Raw genomic sequence first — 20,383 nt, 5'->3', positions numbered from 1 at the left:
TCCCCAACTGTCCCCAATGTCCCCAATGTCCCCAATGCCCAATGTCCCCAATGTCCCCAACGTGTCCCCAATGTCCCCAATGTGTCCCCAATGTCCCCATTCCCCCCAATGTGTCCCCAGTGTGTCCCCAATGTGTCCCCAATGTCCCCAGGTGCAGGCGCAGCTGCTCGGGGCCCTGGGGGTCCCTGCTGTCCCCTGATGTCCCCAATGTCCCCAATGCCCCATCCCCCAATGTCTGCCAATGTGTCCCCACGTCTCAATGTCCCTCAGTGTCCCCATCATTCCCAATGCCTCCCAATGTCCCCATGTCCATGTCCCCAATGTCCCCAATGTCCCCATGTCCCCAATGTCCCTCATGTGTCCCCAATGTCCCCAATGTCCCAGTGCAGCCAGTGCTCGGGCCTGGGGTCCCCTGTCCCCAGTAGTGTCCCATGTAATGTCCCATGGTCAGGCAAGCTGCCACTTCGGTCCATGGTCCCCTGGGTCCCCACTCGAGCCATGCCCACTGACCCATGTCCAATGTACCTCGGCAATGCCCTAGTGTCCCATGGTCCATGTGATGTGCCAGCGTGGGCACATCTCGAGTGTCACTGGGGCCTGGGCCCGGGGACACTGAGGACATGGACATGGGACCGGTGCAGGGAGCGTCGGGGCCATGGGGGATGCCTTGGGGACAGTGGGGACACTGAGGGGACACTGGGGACAGGCAGGGGGACACTGGGGCACTGAGGACAGGGACATTGAGGGGACATGGGGAATGGGGACATGGTGGGGACAGAGGGGACATGGGGGACACTGAGGGACACTGGGGACAGGGGGGGGGACATGAGGACAGTGGGGGACAGTGGGGACACTGGGGACAGGGGGACACTGAGGGGACACTGGGGACATGGGGATTGGGGCATGGGGACAGTGACAGGGGGACAGTGCGGGGGCATGGGGACAGTGGGGACACTGGGGATAGTGGGGACAGGGGGACAGTGGGGACACTGGGACAGGACAGGCTGGGGACATTGGGGACATGGGGACATGGGACATTGGGGACATGGGGACATGGGGACATGGGAACTGGGGGACATTGAGGGACATTGGGACATGGGGACACTGAGGGGACACTGACATTGGGGACACTGAGGGGACACTTGGGGACACCGGGGGACGGGGACACAAGGGACAAGGGCACGGGGTGACAAAGGACAGGAGGGTGGGGGTGACAGGGGTGACAATGACAAGGGAGGGGGTGACGGGACAGGCGTGACAGTGACACGGGGGGTGGCAGGGAGGGGGTGGCAGTGACAAGGGGAGGTGACAGTGACACGGGGTGACAATGACACGGGTGACAATGACATGGGTGACAGTGACACGGGGGTGTCAGGGAGGGGGTGGCAGTGACAAGGGGGAGTGACAGTGACAAGGGGGGTGACAATGACATGAGGGATGATAATGACATGGGTGACAATGACACGGTGACAGTGACACGGTGACAATGACAATGACACGGTGACAGTGACACGGTGACAGTGACACGGGGGGTGACAGTGACACGGGTGACAGTGACAGTGACACCGGGGGTGCCAGGGAGCGGGTGACAATGACATGGGTGATAATGAAATGGGTGGTGACAGTGACACGGGTGCTGACAGGGTGACAATGACAGGGTGACATGACACGAGGAGGGTGACAGTGACACGGGGTGACAATGACAGGGGTGACAATGACACGGTGACATGACACGGGGTGACAGTGACACGGGTGACAGTGACACGGGAGGTGACAATGACACGGGTGACAATGACACGGGTGACAGTGACACGGGTGACAATGACAAGGGGGGTGACAGTGACACGGGGGTGACAATGACACGGGTGACAATGACACGGGTGACAATGACACGGTGACAGTGACACGGGGTGACAGTGACACGGGTGACAATGACACGGGTGACAGCGACATGGTGACAGTGACACGGTGACAGTGACACGGGAGGTGACAATGACATGGTGACAGTGACACGGGGGGTGCCAGGGAGGGGGTGACAATGACACGGGTGACAATGACATGGTGACAGTGACACGGGTGACAATGACACGGGGTGACAGTGACACGGTGACAGTGACACGGGGGGGGTGCCAGGTGACCCCGGTGTCCCTGACCCCTCCCCCCCCCAGGTGCCATCGTCTCGGAGCCGCCCCTCCCCCCCTCGCGGAGCCCCGCCCACGGCCCCTCCCCCACCAAGCAGGTAATGGGGGACACTGGGGGTGACACCCCCCCCGCAATGTCCCCAAACCCCCCGTGGTGTCCCCACAGGTACCCTGGGTGACATTCCGGGGGTGCCACCCTCCCATGGTGTCCCCAATGTCCCCATGATGTCCCCACCCCCTTGTGATTGTCCCCAACCCCTCCCTGATGTCCCCACAGGTACCTGGTGACATTCTGGGGGTGCCACCACCCCGTGATGTCCCCACCCCCTTGTGATTGTCCCCAACCCCTCCCTGATGTCCCCACAGGTACCTGGTGACATTCTGGGGGTGCCACCACCCCGTGATGTCCCCAACCCCTGTGATTGTCCCCAATGTCCCCACCCTATCCCCGATGTCCCCACAGGTACCTGGTGACATTCTGGGGTGCCACCCCCTGTGATTGTCCCCAATGTCCCCACCCTATCCCCGATGTCCCCACAGGTACCTGGTGACATTCTGGGGTGCCACCCCCCCGTGATTGTCCCCAACCCCTCCCTGATGTCCCCACAGGTACCTGGTGACATTCTGGGGTGCCACCCCCCTGTGATTGTCCCCAATGTCCCCACCCTATCCCCAATGTCCCCACAGGTACCTGGTGACATTCTGGGGGTGCCACCTCCCCGTGATTGTCCCCAATGTCCCCAACCCCTCCTCAATGTCCCCACAAGTACCCTGGTGACATTCTGGGGGTGCCACCGCCCCCCGTGATGTCCCCACCCCTCCCTGATGTATCTTGGTGACATTCCAGGGGTGCCACCCCTGATGTCCCCACTGTACCCGGTGACATTCTGGGGTGCCACCCCCTGTGATTGTCCCCAACACCTGTAATGTCCCCACATGTACCCTGGTGTGACATTCCGGGGTGCCACCCCCTGTGATTGTCCCCAACACCTGTAATGTCCCCACATGTACCCTGGTGTGACATTCCGGGGTGCCACCCCCCCTGATGTCCCCTCCCTGTCGTGTCCTGTCCCCAGGCTGTCCCCGCGCCCCCGGAGCTGCTCCTGCAGGGCCCCCCCCGGCTGTCACCTCCCCCCCAGGTGTCACCTCCCCCCCGGATGTCACCTCCCCCCCTGGAGCCCGCGGCCACCCCCAGCCCCCAGCGCGGTGAGGGGACACCGGGGACAGGGGACAGGGGATGGGGGGACAGAGGACAGGGAGGGGACATGGGGGCATGGAGGGGACAGGAACAAGGGTGTGGGACAGGACAGGGAGGGGACAGGGACACATGGAAGGACAGGGATGGGACACGGACAGGGACAGGGGACAGAGGGACAGGAATGGGACAGGGATGGGACATGGGGACACTGGGATGGGACAGGGATGGACATAGGAGGGACATCAGGAGGGGACATCAGGAGGGGACATGGGACAGGGGAGGATAGGGACATGGTGGGGAGGGGACATGGGATGGGACATGGAAGGGACACTGGGAAGGGACAGGGAGGGGGACAGGGAGGGACATGGGACATGGGGACAGGGACACAGGGAGGGGACATGGAACATGGGAGGGGACACAGGAGGGGACATGGGGACACAGGAGAGGGACACAGGGATGGGGGGACACGGGAGGGGACAGGGACAGGGGATGGGGACACAGGAACAAGGGGCAGGGGTTGGGGACAAGGGGACAGGGGAGGGGACACAGAGAGGGGACGTGGGATGGGACGTGGGATGGGGATGAGGGGACACAGGGAGGGGACATGGGGACAGGGGATGGGGGGACATGGGGACATGGGAGGGGACAGGGAATGAGGGGACATGGGGACAGAGGGACAGAGGAGGGGATGTGGGGACGGTGACAGGGACAGGGGACAAGGGGACACAGGGATGGGGACAGGGATGGGGATGAGGGGACATGGGAGGGGAATGTGGGGACAAGGGAAGGGGACACAGAGACGGGACATGGGGACAGGGGGACACAGGGACAGGGAATGGGGACATGGGAGGGGACACAGGGAGAGAGAGGGGAGGGCAAGGAGGGGACATGGGGAGGGGACAGGGATGGGAGGGGAGGGGACACGGGGAGGGGACATGGTGGGGGGACACGGGAAGGGACAGGGGAAGGGACAGGGGAGGGAGAGGGACATGGGGGGAACATGGGGAGGGGACATGAGGATGGTGACATGGGAGAGGGGATGGGACACAGGGACATGGGAGGGGACACAGGACATGGGAGGGGACATGGGGACTAGGGGACACAGGGAGGGGACAGGGGAGGGAGGACGCAGGGACAGGGACATGGAGTGGACATGGGGAGGGGACACGGTGGGGGGAGATGGGAGGGGACGGGAAGGGACATGGGGACATGGGAGGGGACATGGGAGGGGGACATGGGAGGGGACATGGGAGGGGACATGGGAGGGGACATGGGGACAGGGGAGGGGACATGGGGACAGGGGAGGGGACAGGGGAGGGGACCTTGGGTCAGTCCCTGACTGGCTTTTGTCCCCAGCCTCCAGCCCTGAGAACGGCGCCACCGCAGGCAGCGCGTGAGTGGGGACAGGGGGGCGCTGTCCCTTGTCACCCCCTGCTGCCAGCCCTGTCCCTTGTCACCCCCTGTCCCTTGTCACCCCCTGTCCCTTGTCACCACCCCCTGCCATCCCTGGGACCCATGAGAACTCCTGTCCCTTGTCACTGCCACCCCTGGGACCCACCCTGTCCCTTGTCACCACCTGTCCCTTGTCACCACCCCCTGGGACCTCTGGGACCCCTGTCCCTTGTCACCCCCTGGGATCCCCCCCGTCCCTTGTCACCCTCTGCCACCCCTGGGATCCCTGTCCCTTGTCACCCTCGTACTGTCCTCTGTCTTCTGGTGACACTGTCCCTGTCCCATGGTGACACTGTCCCCTGTTCCCTGTCCCATGATGACATTTGTCCCCTGTCCCCTTATGCCATCTGTCCCTGTCCCCTGGTGCCACTGTCCCTGTCCCCTGGTGCCATCTGTCCCCTGTCCCTGTCCTCTGTTCCTGATGCCATGTGTCCCCTGTCCCTGTCCTCTGTTCCTGATGCCATGTGTCCCTGTCCCTGGTGCCATCTGTCCCCTGGTGCCACTGTCCCTGTCCCTGTCCCTGGTGCCATCTGTCCCTGTCCCTGTCCCTGGTGCCATCTGTCCCCGTCCCTGTCCCTGGTGCCATCTGTCCCTGTCCCTGTCCCTGATGCCATGTGTCCCTGTCCCTGTCCCTGTTCCCTGTCCCTGGTGCCATCTGTCCCTGTCCCTGTCCCTGATGCCATGTGTCCCTGTCCTTGGTGCCATCTGTCCCTGGTGCCATCTGTCCCTGTCCCTGTCCCTGTCCCCTGGTGCCATCTGTCCCTGTCCCTGTCCCCGCAGGAGGCTCCCCGGCCGTTCCCCCCGGGAGGAGAAGCTCGTTAAGAAGCTGCTCATTAAACGGTAACGAGGGGGGGGAGGGGACCCTGTCACCCCTGTCCCTGTCACCTCTGTGTCACCTGTCCCTTGTCACCTGTCACCTGTTATCCCGTGTGTCCCTGTCACCTCACTGTCACCCTGGCCAGGGCCACCTGCAGCCCCTCCCATCCTGTCCCTTGGCCACGATGTCCCTGTCACTGTCCCTGTCCCCCTGTCCCCAACCCCTGTCCCTTGTCCCCCTGTCCCTGAGCTTTGTCACTGTCCCTGTCCCCAACCTTCCCCAGCCTTGTCACTGTCCCTGTCCTCTGTCCTCTTGTCCCCCTGTCCCTCTGTCCCCAAATCTCCCCACCCTTGTCACTGTCCCTGTCTCCAATACCCCAACCCTTGTCACTGTCCCTTGTCCCCTGTCCCCAACCTTCCCCAGCCTTGTCACTGTCCCTGTCCTCTGTCCTCTTGTCCCCCTGTCCCTCTGTCCCCAAATCTCCCCAGCCTTGTCACTGTCCGTGTCCCCTTGTTCCCAACCCTTGTCACTGCCCCCTGTCCCTTGTCCCCCTGTCCCAAACCTTCCCCAGCCTTGTCACTGTCCCCTGTCCTGGGGTCCCCCTGTGCCAGGAACCCCTGTCACTGTCCCCTGTCCCCAACAGCCCCAACCCTTGTTTGTCACTGTCCCTGTCCCCCTGTCCCCAACCCCTTGTCCCCCTGTCCCTGAGCCTTGTCACTGTCCCTGTCCCCAACCTTCCCCAGCCTTGTCTCTTGTCCCCCTGTCCCCAACTCTCGCCAGCCTTGTCCCTGTCCCCTGTCCCCAACCCTTGTCCCTGTCCCCTGTCCTGGGGTCCCCCTGTGCCAGGAACCCCTGTCACTGTCCCCAGCACCCCTGACCCTTGTCCCTGTCACTGTCCCCAACCTTCCCCAGCCTTGTCACTGTCCCTGTCCCCAATACCCCCAACCCTTGTCACTGTCCCTGTCCCTGAGCCTTGTCACTGTCTCTGTCCTCTTGTCCCCCTGTCCCTCTGTCCCTCTGTCCCCAACTCTCGCCAGCCTTGTCACTGTCCCTGTCCCCTTGTCCCCAACCCTTGTCACTGTCCCCTGTCCCTTGTCCCCCTGTCCCCAACCATCCCAGCCCTTGTCACTGTCCATGTCCCCTTGTCCCCAACCCTTGTCACTGTCCCCTGTCCCCTGTCCCCTGTCCCCCTGTCCCCAACCTTCCCCAACCCTTGTCCCTGTCCCCTGTCCCCAGCCTTGTCACTGTCACTGTCCCCAACACCCCCGACCCTTGTCCCTGTCACTGTCCCCAACCTTCCCCAGCCTTGTCACTGTCCCTGTCCCCAATACCCCCAACCCTTGTCACTGCCCCTGTCCCTGAGTCTTGTCACTGTCCCTGTCCCCTTGTTCCCAACCCTTGTCACTGCCCCCTGTCCCTTGTCCCCCTGTCCCAAACCTTCCCCAGCCTTGTCCCTGTCCCCTGTCCCCTGTCTCCAGCCTTGTCACTGTCACTGTCCCCAATACCCCCAACCCTTGTCACTGTCCCTGTCCCTGAGCCTTGTCACTGTCTCTGTCCTCTTGTCCCCCTGTCCCTCTGTCCCTCTGTCCCCAAATGTCCCCAGCCTTGTCCCTGTCCCTGTCCCCAGCACTCCAGCCCCTGTCTCTGTCCCCGGGCAGCCCCCAGGGACTTTGGGGTGCCTGTGTGACCCCATTGTCCCCCAAGATCCCTCCCCAGGATTTTGGGGTCCCCGTGTGACCCCGCTGTCCCCCAGGAGTGACCCCCAAGGTTTGGGGTCCCTTTGTGACCCTGGGCAGCTCCCCGGGGTTTTGGGGTGCCCTGGTGACACTGCTGTCCCCACAGGAGGGGCTCCCAGGGGTTTTGGGGTGCCCTGGTGTTTTGGGGTGCCCTGGTGACCCCATTTCCCCACAGAAGGGGCTCCCAGGGGTTTTGGGGTGCCCCGGTGTTTTGGGGCTCCCAGGGGGTTTGGGGCTCCCAGGGGTTTTGGGGTGTCCTGGTGTTTTGGGGTGCCCTGGTGACACTGGTGTCCCACAGGAGGGGCTCCCAGGGGTTTTGGGGTGCCCTGGTGACCCCATTTCCCCACAGGAGGGGCCCCCCCTCAGTGTGGGGCAGCCCCCCAGGTTTTGGGGTGCCCTGGTGACACTGCTGTCCCCATGGAGGCTCCCGGTTTGGGTGCCCTGGTGTTTTGGGGTGCCCTGGTGACATTGCTGTCCCACAGGAGGGGCTCCCCCTTGGTGTGGGGCAGCCCCCCAGGTTTTGGGGTGCCCTGGTGTTTTGGGGTGCCCTGGTGACCCCATTTCCCCACAGAAGGGGCTCCCAGGGGTTTTGGGGTGCCCCGGTGTTTTGGGGTGCCCCGGTGTTTTGGGGTGCCCTGGTGACATTGCTGTCCCACAGGAGGGCTCCCAGGGGTTTTGGGGTGCCCCGGTGTTTTGGGGTGCCCCGGTGTTTTGGGGTGCCCTGGTGACCCCATTTCCCCACAGGAGGGGCCCCCCCTCGGTGTGGGGCAGCCCCCCAGGTTTTGGGGCTCCCTGGTGTTTTGGGGTGCCCTGGTGACCCCATTTCCCCACAGGAGGGGCTCCCAGGGGTTTTGGGGTGCCCCGGTGACCCCGTTTCCCCACAGGAGGGGCCCCCCCTCAGTGTGGGGCAGCCCCCCCCGGCTCCCCAAGCAGCCGCGGGTGAGCCTGGAGCGCCTGGAGCTGGACCTGGAGCTGGACCCGGCGCAGCCGCCCGTGTTCCGCATCTTCCCGGGGCCCTCGGCGCACGAGTTCAGCCTCATCGTCATCGAGCAGGGCACGCCGGGGACACCGGGGACACCGGGGACAGACGGGAATGAGGGGACACCGGGGACAGAAGGGACGGCAGGGACGGTGCAGCCGCACGGAGCGCTGCTGGTCAAGGTGAGTGACACCTGTGTCCCCTCCCCACCCAGGGCAGTGTCCCCTGTGTCCCCTCCCCAGTGCCCACTGTCCCCTCCTCACCCAGGGGAGTGTCCCCTGTGTCCCCTCCCCACCCAGGGGAGTGTCCCCACTGTCCCCTCCCCACTCAGATGAGTGTCCCCACTGTCCCCTCCCCACCCAGGTGAGTGTCACCGCTTGTCCCCTCCCCATCCCCCCTAGTGTCCCCTGTCCCTCTCCCCTTCCCCATCCCCTGTCCCTGTCTCTGTCTCCTGTCCCTGTCCCGTGTCCCCATCCCTGTCCCTGATCTTGTCCACTGTCCCCTATTCCTGTCCCTGTCCCATCCCTGTGTCCCTGTCCTCATTCCTGTGTCCCTGTCCCCTGTCCCTGTCCCCTATTTCTGTCCCTGTCCCTGTCCCATCCCTGTGTCCCTGTCCCCTGTCCCTGTCCCCTATTCCTGTCCCTGTCTCCTGTCCCTATCCCTGTGTCCCTGTCCTTGTCCCCATCCCTGTGTCCCTGTCCCCATCCCTGTCCCTGTCCCCATCCCTGTCCCTGTCCTCCCTGTCCCTGTCCCATCCCCTGTGTCCCTGTCCTTCCCTTGTCCCTGTCCCTGTCCCCAATTCCTGTCCCCCCTGTCCCCCATCTGCCCTGTCCCATCCCTGTGTCCCTGTCCCTGCCCCCATCCCTGTCCCTGTCCCCATCCCCTGTCCCATCCCTGTGTCCCTGTCCCATCCCTGTGTCCCTGTCCCCTGTCCCCATTCCTGTCCCTGTCCCCATCCCTCTGTCCCTGTCCCTGTCCCCATCTCTGTGTCCCTGTCCCCTATTCCTGTCCCCATTCCCTGTGTCCCTGTCCCCATCCCTGTCCCTGTCCCCTGTCCCCATTCCTGTCCCTGTCCCCATTCCCTGTGTCCCTGTCCCTGTCCCTGACCGTGTCCCCCCCTGCAGGAGGAGCAGCAGGAGTCGCCCATCGGTGACACCGGTGACATTGGGGACACCAAACCCGTGGGGCTGCTGCCCCCTGCCCTGGGTGACCCGGGCCCTGTCCCCGGTGTCCCCGGGGGTGTCCCCGTGGGTGTCCCCGTGGGTGTCCCCGGGGGTGTCCCCGGTGTCTCGTGCTGCCGCGTGTGCGGCCAGGCCGGGGCCGTGGTGATGTGTGACCGCTGCCAGCGCTGCTTCCACCTGCACTGCCACCTGCCCGCGCTGCACGACGTGCCCAGGTACGGACCCGCCGGGGCATCCAATGGGATCCGGGGGGATCTGGGGGGATCTGCTGCCCTGGGCCACCCCCCAGTGTCCCCAGTGTCCCTGGGATCCCCTGCCCTGTGTCACCTCCCAGTGTCATCCCTGTCCCCTGGGATCTGTCCTGCCCTGTGTCCACCTGTCCCATGCCGGATCCCTGCCCTGTGTCACCAGTCCACTCCCGTTACCTCCAGTGTCCCCAGTGTCCCTGGGATCCTCTGCCCTGTGGCCAACCCCCAGTGTCCCGGTCCCTGGGATCCGACTGCCCTGTGTCTCACCACTGCCCACCACTGATCCCCCAGTGTCCCTGAGGGATCCCTTGCCCCGTGTCACCTCCCCAGGATCCACTGCCCTGTGTCACCTCCCAGTGTCCCCAGTGTCCCTGGGACCCACTGTCCTGTGTCACCCCCCAGTGTCCCCAGTGTCCCTGGGATCCCCTGCCCTGTGTCACCTCCCAGTGTCCCCAGTGTCCCTGGGATCCCCTGCCCTGTGTCACCTCCCAGTGTCCCCAGTGTCCCTGGGATCTGCTGCCCTGGGCCACCCCCCAGTGTCCTCAGTGTCCCTGGGATCCCCTGCCCTGTGTCACCTCCCCAGGATCCACTGCCCTGTGTCACCCCCTGGGATCCCCTGCTCTGTGTCACCTCCCAATGTCCCCAGTGTCCCTGGGATCTGCTGCCCTGTGTCACCCTCAATGTCCCCAGTGTCCCTGGGATCCATTGTCCCTTGTCACCCCCTGGGATCCCCTGCCCTGTGTCACCCCCCAGTGTCCCCAGTGTCCCTGGGATCCATTGTCCCATGTCACCTTCTGGGATCCACTGCCCTGTGTCACCTCCCAATGTCCCCAGTGTCCCTGGGATCCACTGTCCCGTGTCATCCCCAATGTCCCCAGGATCCACTGCCCTGTGTCACTTCCTGTCACCCCTCAATGTCTTTGGGATCCACTGTCCCATGTCACCTCCTTGGGATGCACTGCCCTGTGTCATCTCCTGAGTCCCCCAGTGTCCCCAAGATCCACTGCCCTGTGTCACCTCCCAGAGATCCTGTGTCACCTCCCTGGGATCCACTGTCCTGTGTCACCCCCCAGTGTCCCTGGGATCCACTTCCCTGTGTCACCTCCCTGGGACCTGGGATCCACTGCTCTGTGTCACCCCCCTGAGTTCCCCAATGTCCCTGGGATCCACTGCCCTGATCCCCCATGGCCCCATTCCCACTCCCAGCCCCGTGGGCATCCCCATTCCTGTTCCTGATCCCCCATTCCCAATCCCCCATTCCCGATCCCCCATTCCTGATCCCCCATTCCTGATCCCCCAATCCCCCATTCCCGATCCCCTGTTCCCATTCCTGATTCCCTGATCCCATTCCCGATCCCAGCCCCATGGGGATCCCTGTTCCCATTCCCGATCCCCCATTCCCGATCCCCCATTCCCGATCCCCCATTCCTGATCCCATTCCCGATCCCCCATTCCCGATCCCCCATTCCTGATCCCCCATTCCGATCCCCATTCCTGATCCCATTCCTGATCCCCCATTCCGATCCCCCATTCCCGATCCCCCATTCTGATCCCCAATCCCCCATTCCCAATCCCCTGTCCCATTCCTGATCCCGATCCCATTCCCGATCCCACACCCGAGTGACGTTCCTGTGCCAGGACTGCCCCCATATCCCATCCCAATCCCACCCCATGGGATCCCTGTTCCCATTCCCGATCCCCCATTCCCGATCCCCCATTCCTGATCCCCCATTCCTGATCCCCCATTCCCGATCCCCCATTCCTGATCCCCCATTCCTGATCCCCCATTCCTGTTCCCATTCCCGATCCCCCATTCCTGATCCCCCATTCCTGATCCCATTCCTGATCCCATTCCTGATCCCCCATTCCTGATTCCCTGATCCCACAGCCCCGAGTGGACGTGTTTGCTGTGCCAGGAGCTGCCCCCTCCCGTGCCGGAGCCGGAGCCGGATCCTGAGCAGGGCCCCCCGGTGAAGCTGAGCCCCCAGGACCAGCAGGTGAAGCCGGGCCGGTCCCTGATCCCGATCCTGGGGATCCTGCTGTGCTGATCTCTCTGGGCTGATCTGATCCTGATCCCGAGGCTGATCCCTCTGGGCTGATCCCTGTGGGCCGATCCCTGATCCCAATGGGCCCATCCCTGATCCCAGTGGGCCGATCCCTGATCCCAATGGGCCGATCCCTGATCCCAGTGGGTCCATTCCTGATCCCAATGGGCTGATCCCTGATCCCAATGGGCCGATCCCTGATCCCAGTGGGTCCATTCCTGATCCCAATGGGCTGATCCCTGATCCCAGTGGGCTGATCCCTGATCCCAGTGGGCTGATCCCTGATCCCAATGGGCCGATCCCTGATCCCAGTGGGTCCATTCCTGATCCCAATGGGCTGATCCCAATGGGCTGATCCCTGATCCCAGTGGGCTGATCCTGCTGGGCCGATCCCTGATCCCAGTGGGCTGATCCTGCTGGGCCAATCCCTGATCCTGACCCTGGGGATCCTCTGGGCTAATCCCAGTGGGTCCATTCCTGATCCCAATGGGCTGATCACAATCCTGGGGCTGATCCCTCTGGGCTGATCCCAATCCTGGGGCTGATCCCAATGGGCTGATCCTACTGGGCCAATTCCTGATCCCGATCCTGGGCTGATCCCACTGAGCTGATCCTGATCCCTCTGGGCTGATCCCGCTGGGCTGATCCCTCTGTGCCAGTCCTGGGGGATCCCCTGTGCTGATCCCTCTGGGCTGATCCTGATCCCTCTGGGCTGATCCCTCTGGGCTGATCCCTCTGTGCTGATCCCTCTGAGCTGATCCCATGAGCTGATCCTGGGGGATCCCTCTGTGCTGATCCCGATCGGATCCTGATCTCCTGACCACTGGCTGATCCGATCCCGGATCCCTGATCTCCTCCCGGGTCCCATCCCGACCCCGGTGCCGTTCCCGCAGCGCTGCGAGTTCGTGCTGCTGGAGCTGCTGTGCCACGAGCCCTGCCGGCCCCTGCAGCGCCTCTGCAGCTCCACCGTGAGCACCGGGGGAGATCGGGGGGATCTGGGGTGGGACTGGGGGGAGATGGGGTGGGATTGGGGGGATATGGGGTGTGATGCTGGGGATCTGAGGTGGGATCAGCTCCGTGATGAGAGGGGGGAATCTGGGGTGGGATTGGGGGGATCTGGGGTGGGATCAGCTCCGTGATGAGAGGGGGGGATCAGGAGGGATCTGGGGTGGGATTGGGGGGAGATCGGGTGTGGGATTGGAGGGGGAATCTGGGGTGGGATTGGGGGGAGATGGGGTGGGATCAGCTCCTGATGAGAGGAGGGGATCAGGAGGGATCTGGGGTGGGATTGGGGGGAGATGGGGGGAGATCAGGTGTGGGATTGGAGGGGAATCTGGGGTGGGATTGGGGGGGATTGGGGGGAGATGGGGTGGGATCAGCTCTGTGATGAGAGGGGGGATCAGGAGGGATCTGGGGTGGGACTGGGGGGGATCTGGGGTGGGATTGGGGGGGATCAGGAGGGATTGGGGGGGATTGGGGGGAGATGGGGAGATCTGGGGTGGGATTGGGGGGAGATGGAGTGGGATTGGGTGTGGGATTGGAGTGGGAATCTGGGGTGGGATTGGAGGGAGATGGGGAGGGATTGGGTGTGGGATTGGAGGGGGAATCTGGGGTGGGATTGGAGGGAGATGGGGAGGGATTGGGAGGAATCTGGGGTGGGATTGGGGGGAGATGGGGTGGGATTGGGGGGCGGTGGGGTGGGATTGAGGGGATCTGGGGTGGGATTGGGGGGAGATGGGGTGGGATTGGGGGAGATGGGGTGGGATTGGGAGGAATCTGGGGTGGGACTGGGGGGAGATGGGGTGGGATTGAGGGGATCTGGGGTGGGACTGGGGGGAGATGGGGTGGGATTGAGGGGAGATGGGGTGGGATTGAGGGGATCTGGGGTGGGATTGGGGGGAGATGGGGTGGGATCAGCTCCGTGATGAGAGGGGGGGATCAGGAGGGATCTGGGGTGGGATTGGGGTGGGATCAGGAATGGGATCCACCCCGTTTGGGATCAGGGGTGGGAACTGCCCCATTTGGGATCGTGGGTGGGATCGTGGTCAGGGTCTGCCCCATTTGGGATCGGGGGTGGGATCGGGATCAGGGCTGCTTTGGAGGTGGAATCTGGGTGGGATCAGGGAGCGAGAGCAGGATCAGGGGGTGGGATCAGGGCTGCACCCATGGGTGGGATCTGCCCCATTTGGGCCCATGGGTGGGATCTGCCCTGTTTAGAATCAGGGGATGGGACCAGGATCAGGGGTGGGATCAGAGGGTGGGAACTGCCCCATTTGGGATCAGGGGTGGGACCATGGGTGGGAACTGCCCCATTTGGGCCCATGGGTGGGATCACGGGCAGGATCTGCCCCATTTGGGCCCATGGGTGGGATCATGGGCAGGATCTGCCCCATTTGGGATCAGGGCTGGGATCAGGGGTGGGATCAGGAGTTGGAACTTGCCCCATTTGGGATCGTGGTCAGGATCTGCCCCATTTCGGATTGGGGGTGGGATCAGGATCAGGAACAGGATGGGACCTGCCCAATTTGGGATCGGGGGTGGGATCGGGATCAGGGCTGCTTTGGAGGTGGAATCTGGGTGGGATCAGGGAGCAAGAGCAGGATCAGGGGGTGGGATCAGGGCTGGGCCCATGGGTGGGATCTGCCCCATTTGGGCCCATGGGTGGGATCTGCCCTGTTTAGAATCAGGGGATGGGACCAGGATCAGGGGTGGGATCAGAGGGTGGGAACTGCCCCATTTGGGCCCATGGGTGGGATCAGAGGGTGGCATCTGCCCCATTTGGTGTCAGAGGTGGGATCAGGGGTGGGATCAGGAGTTGGAACTGCCCCATTTGGGATCATGGTCAGGATCTGCCCCATTTGGGATCAGGGGTGGGATCAGGATCAGGGGGTGGGATCAGGGCTGGGCCCATGGGTGGGATCAGGGCTGGGCCCATGGGTGGCATCTGCCCATTTGGGCCCATGGGTGGGATTTGCCCCATTTGGGCCCATGAGTGGGCCCATGGGTGGGATCTGCCCCGGGTGGGCCCATGAGTGGGATCTGCCCCATTTGGGCCCATGAGTGGGCCCATGGGTGGGATCTGCCCCATTTGGGCCCATGGGTGGGATCTGCCCCATTTGGGCCCATGAGTGGGCCCATGGGTGGGATCTGCCCCATTTGGGCCCATGGGTGGGATCTGCCCCGGGTGGGCCCATGAGTGGGATCTGCCCCATTTGGGCCCTTGGTTTGGCCCATGGGTGGGATCTGCCCCGGGTGGTCCCATGGGCGGGATCTGCCCCGGGTGGTCCCATGGGTGGGATCTGCCCCGGGTGGTCCCATGGGCGGGATCTGCCCCGGGTGGTCCCATGGGTGGGATCTGCCCCATTTGGGCCCATGAGTGGGCCCATGGGTGAGATCTGCCCCATTTGGGCCCATGAGTGGGCCTATGGGTGGGATCTGCCCCATTTGGGCCCATGGGCGGGATCTGCCCCGGGTGGTCCCATGGGTGGCATCAGGGCTGGGCCCATGGGTGGGATCTGCCCCATTTGGGCCCATGAGTGGGCCCATGGGTGAGATCTGCCCCATTTGGGCCCATGAGTGGGCCTATGGGTGGGATCTGCCCCATTTGGGCCCATGGGTGGGATCTGCCCCGGGTGGTCCCATGGGTGGCGCCCCGCTCAGGACGTGCCCCCCGTGCCCCCCTGAGCGATGCCCACCCTCAGGACGGCGCGGGCGCCATGGACCTGACGCTGATGCGGGCGCGGCTGCAGGAGAAGCTGAGCCCGGCGTACCGCAGCCCGCAGGAGTTCGCGCGCGACGGCTGGGCCCTGCTGCGCCAGTTCCACCGCCTCACCGAGGTCTGCACCGGGCCTGGGGGTTTGGGGGTGTTTGGGGGGTGGTTTGGGGTTTTTGTGGGGTTTTTTTGGGTTTTTTTTGGGGTTTTTGGGGTTTTTTCCCCTCAGGACAAGGCAGATGTGCAGTCCGTCCTGGAGCTGCAGCAGTTCCTCGAGGAACGGCCTCAGTGCCACTCTCCGGGGCCCTTTCTGTGGGGTTTTTTGGGGGTTTTGTGGGGTTTGTGGGGTTTTTGGGGTGTTCAACCCCTCTGGAATTCCCATTTTCCCCTCAGGACAAAGGCGGATGTGCTGTGTGGTTTTTGGGGTTTTTGTGAGGTTTTTGGGGTGTCTGTGGGGTTTTTGTGGGGTTTTTGGGGTTTTTTCCCCTCAGGACAAAGGCGGATGTGCTGTGGGGTTTTTGGGGTGTCTGTGAGGTTTTTGAGGTGTTTGTGGGGTGATGGTGAGGTTTTTGGGGTTTTTGTGGGGTTTTTGGGGTGTCTGTGGGGTGGTTTTGGGTTTTTGTGGGGTTTTTGTGGGGTTTTTGGGGTTTTTTCCCCTCAGGACATGGCGGGTGTGCAGTCCGTCCTGGTTCCTCGAGGAACGGCCTCAGCGCCGCTCTCCAGGGCCCTTTTTGGGGTTTTTGGGTTTTTTTCTGGGTTTTTGGGTGTTTGTGAGGTTTTGAGGTGTTTGTGGGGTGATGGTGAGGTTTTTGGGTTTTTGTGGGGTTTTTGGGGTGTCTATCCCTCTGGAATTCTCATTTTCCCCTCAGGACAAAGGCGGATGTGCTGTGGGGTTTTTGGGGTTTTTGTGGGGTTTTTGGGGTGTCTGTGGGGTGGTTTTGGGTTTTTGTGGGGTTTTGTGGGGTTTTTGGGGTTTTTTCCCCTCAGGACAAAGGCGGATGTGCTGTGGGGTTTTTGGGGTGTTTGTGGGGTGGTTTTGGGTTTTTGTGGGTTTTTGTGGGGTTTTTCTGGGGTTTTTGGGGTTTTTTTCCCCTCATGACAAGGCAGATGTGCTGTGGGGTTTTTGGGGTGTTTGTGGGGTGGTTTTGGGGTTTTTGTGGGGTTTCTGTGGGGTTTTTGTGGGGTTTTTGGGGTTTTTTCCCCTCAGGACAAGGCGGATGTGCAGTCCGTCCTGGTTCCTCGAGGAACGGCCTCAGTGCCACTCTCCGGGGCCCTTTCTGGGGTTTTTTGGGGGTTTTGTGGGGTTTGTGGGGTTTTTGGGGTGTTCAACCCCTCTGGAATTCCCATTTTCCCCCCAGGACAAAGGCGGATGTGCTGTGGGGTTTTTGGGGTTTTTGTGAGGTTTTTGGGGTGTCTGTGGGGTGGTTTTGGGTTTTTGTGGGGTTTTTGGGGTTTTTTCCCCTCATGACAAGGTGGATGTGCTGTGGGGTTTTTGGGGTGTTTGTGGGGTAGTTTTGGGGTGTCCAACTCCTCTGGAATTTCCATTTTCCCCTCAGGACAAGGCGGATGTGCTGTGGGGGTTTTGGGGTGTTTGTGAGGTTTTTGGGGTGTTTTGGTGTTTTTTGAGGTGTTTGTGGGGTGATGGTGAGGTTTTTGGGGTGTTTGTGGGGTTTTGGGGTTTTTGTGAGGTTTTTGGGGTGTTTGTGGGGTTTTGGGGTTTTTGTGAGGTTTTTGGGGTGTCTGTGGGGTGGTTTTGGGTTTTTGTCGGGTTTTTGTGGGGTTTTTGGGGTTTTTTCCCCTCAAGACAAAGGCGGATGTGCTGTGGGGCTTTTGGGTGTTTGTGGGGTGGTTTTGGGGTTTTTGTGGGGTTTTTCTGGGGTTTTTCTGGGGTTTTGTGGGGTTTTTGGGGTGTTTTTGGGGTTTTTATGGTGTTTTTGGGATGTTTTTGGGGTGTTTGTGGGGTTTTTGGGGTGTCTCAATCCCCATTTTCCCCTCAGGACGAGGCAGAAGTGCTGTGGGGTTTTTGGGGTGTTTTTGGGGTTTTTGGCATGTTTTTGGGGTTTTTAGGGTGTTTGTGGGGTTTATTTGGGGGGGTTTTTGGGGTGTTTTGGGTGTTTTTGGGGTGTTTTGGGTGTTTTTATGGTGTTTTGGGGGGGGTTGGGTTGTTTTTGGGGTGTTTTTGGTGTTTTTGGGGTGTCTCAATCCCCATTTTTAGGACAAGGCCGATGTGCAGTCCATCCTGGAGCTGCAGCGTTTCCTCGAGCGCCGCCTCAGCGCCGCCTTCGGGGACCAGAAATTCTCCCGGATGCTGCTGGAGCCCGAGGAGAGCCTGGAGGGGCCAGCGGGGACCTGAGCGAGGATTCTGGGGGGACAAAACCCTCACAGCACCCCAAAATCCATCACAGGACCCCAAAATACCCTCACAGCACCCCAAAATCCATCACAGCACCCAAAATACCCCCACAGCACCCCAAAATCCATCACAGGACCCTGAATTTAACTCCTAGAACCCCAGTTTCCCTCACAGAACCCCAAATTCCCCTCACAGGACCTCAGTTCCCCTCACAGCACCCCAAATTCCCTCACAAAACCCCCAATTCCCTCACAGCACCCCAAATTCCTCTTTTAGGACTCCAATTTCCCTCACAAGACCCCGAATTTAACTCACAACACCCCAAATTCCCTCACAAAACCCCAATTTCCCCTTTCAGAATGCAAATTTCCTGTTCTACGACCCCAATTTCCCTCACAGCACCCCAAATTCCATCTCAGGACCCCGAATTTAACTCCTAGAACCCCAATTTCCCTCCCAGGACCCCAATTCCCCTCACAACACCCCAAAATCCCCTCACAGCACCCCAAATTCCCTCACAGGACCCCAAATTCCCCTCACAGAACCCCAATTTCCCTCCCAGGACCCCAAATTTACCTCCTACAACCCCAAATTCCCTCTCAGGACCCCAAATCCCCTCACAGCACCCCAAATTCCTCTTTTAGGACCCCGATTTCCCTCACAAGACCCTGAATTTAACTTCTAGAACCCCAGTTCCCCTCACAGAACCCCAAATTCCCTCACAACATCCCAAAACCCCTTCACAGCACCCCAAATTCCTCACCCACACCCCAAATTCCTCTTTTAGGACCCCAAATTCCCTCACAGAACCGCAAATTTACCTCACAGCACCCCAAATCCCCTCCCAGAACCCCAAATTCCCTCACAACACCCCAAATTCCCTCTCAGGACCCCGAATTTACCTCCTACAACCCCAATTTCCCTCACAGAACCCCAAATTCCCCTCATAGAATACCGAATTCCTCTTTTAGGACCCCAATTTCTCTCACAAGACCCCAAATTTAACTCACAACACCCCAAATTCCCTCACAAAACCCCAAATTCCCTCACAAAACCCCAAATTCCCTCTGAGGACCTCAATTTCCCCTTTCAGAACACAAATTTCCTGTTCTAGGACCCCAATTTCCCTCCCAGCACCCCAAATTCCTCACCCACACCCCAAAATTCCTCTTTTAGGACCCCAAATTCCCTCACAGAACCGCAAATTCCTCACCTAGAACCCAAAATTCCCTCAGAGGATCCCAAATTCCCCTCACAGGACCCCAAATTCTCTCACAGGACCCCAATTTCCCTCACAAGACCCCAAATTTAACTCACAACACCCCAAATTCCCTCACAAAACCCCAATTTCCCCTTTCAGAATGCAAATTTCCTGTTCTAGGACCCCAATTTCCCTCACAGCACCCCAAAATCCCCTCACAGCACCCCAAATTCCATCTCAGGACCCCGAATTTAACTCCTAGAACCCCAATTTCCCTCCCAGGACCCCAAATTCCCCTCACAGCACCCCAAATTCCCTCACAGGACCCCAAAATCCCCTCACAGAACCCTAATTTCCCTCACAAGACCCCGAATTTAACTCCTAGAACCCCAATTTCCCTCCCAGGACCCCAAATTTACCTCATAGCACCCCAAATTCCCTCTCAGGACCCCAATTTTCCTCACAGGACCCCAAATTTAACTCCTACAACCCCAATTTCCCTCACAGGACACCAAATTCCCCTCACAACACCCCAAATTCCTCACCTAGAACCTCAAATTCCCTTACAGCACCCCAATTTCCATCCCAGCACCCCAAATTCCTTACAGCACCCCAAATTCCTCACCCAGAACCCCAAATTTAACTCCCAGCACCCCAATTTCCCATTTTTTAGGACCCCAATTTCCTCTCCCATGACCCCAATTTCCCCCACATGATTTTTGGCGACCCCCCTCCAGGATTTGGGGGTGTCCCTGTTCCCCCCTATCCTGGGGTAAATAAAGGGGGTTAAAGTTTGGGGTTCTGCCTCATTTCTGTGCTTGGATTTCCTGGAATTTCTCTCATTTCTGTTCCTGGATTTCCAGGATTCTCCCCAATTTCTGTGCTTGGGTTTCGTGGAATTTCCATTGGTTTTGGGCTTGGATTTGCTAGAATTACCCTTATTTCTATGCTTGGATTTCCTAAATTCTCCCCCATTTTGGGACTTGGATTTTCTGGAATTCCCCTCATTTCTATGCTTGGATTTCTTGGATTCTGCCCCAATTTCTGGGCTTGGATTTCTTGGAATTTCCCTCATTTTATGGCTTGAATTTTCTGGGTTCTCCTCAATTTCTCTGCTTGGACTGACTGAATTCTGCCCCATTTCTGGGCTTGGATTTCCTGTAATTTCCATTGGTTTTGGGCTTGGATTTCCTAGAATTACCCTTATTTTCATGCTTGGATTTCCTAAATTCTCCCCTATTTTGGGGCTTGGATTTCCTGGATTCTCAACCCATTTCTGTGCTTGGATTTCCTGGGTTTCCCCCCAATTTCTGGGCTTGG

At 60.7% G+C, this 20,383-nt stretch overlaps 1 protein-coding gene across 1 annotated transcript in view; it reads left to right on the top strand.

Annotated features, from left to right (window-relative positions):
• The window catches only part of TRIM28 (tripartite motif containing 28), a 25,327-nt gene extending 5,455 nt beyond the window's left edge, over positions 1-19,872 (top strand). The window contains exons 6-15 of the mRNA XM_064737341.1: positions 2,169-2,239; positions 3,218-3,347; positions 4,696-4,732; positions 5,572-5,631; positions 8,229-8,505; positions 9,448-9,719; positions 11,641-11,749; positions 12,691-12,765; positions 15,499-15,633; positions 17,725-19,872. Coding sequence (XP_064593411.1) covers positions 2,169-2,239; positions 3,218-3,347; positions 4,696-4,732; positions 5,572-5,631; positions 8,229-8,505; positions 9,448-9,719; positions 11,641-11,749; positions 12,691-12,765; positions 15,499-15,633; positions 17,725-17,862 — 1,304 coding nt within the window. The 3' untranslated portion in view covers positions 17,863-19,872. The remainder of the gene's footprint in view (positions 1-2,168; positions 2,240-3,217; positions 3,348-4,695; positions 4,733-5,571; positions 5,632-8,228; positions 8,506-9,447; positions 9,720-11,640; positions 11,750-12,690; positions 12,766-15,498; positions 15,634-17,724) is intronic.
• The last annotated feature ends 511 nt before the right edge of the window (positions 19,873-20,383 follow it).

Source organism: Zonotrichia leucophrys, unplaced genomic scaffold (genome assembly GCF_028769735.1).
Source record: "Zonotrichia leucophrys gambelii isolate GWCS_2022_RI unplaced genomic scaffold, RI_Zleu_2.0 Scaffold_49_388800, whole genome shotgun sequence".
Classification (NCBI taxonomy): domain Eukaryota; kingdom Metazoa; phylum Chordata; class Aves; order Passeriformes; family Passerellidae; genus Zonotrichia; species Zonotrichia leucophrys.
This window is presented reverse-complemented; position numbering and strand designations above follow the sequence as displayed.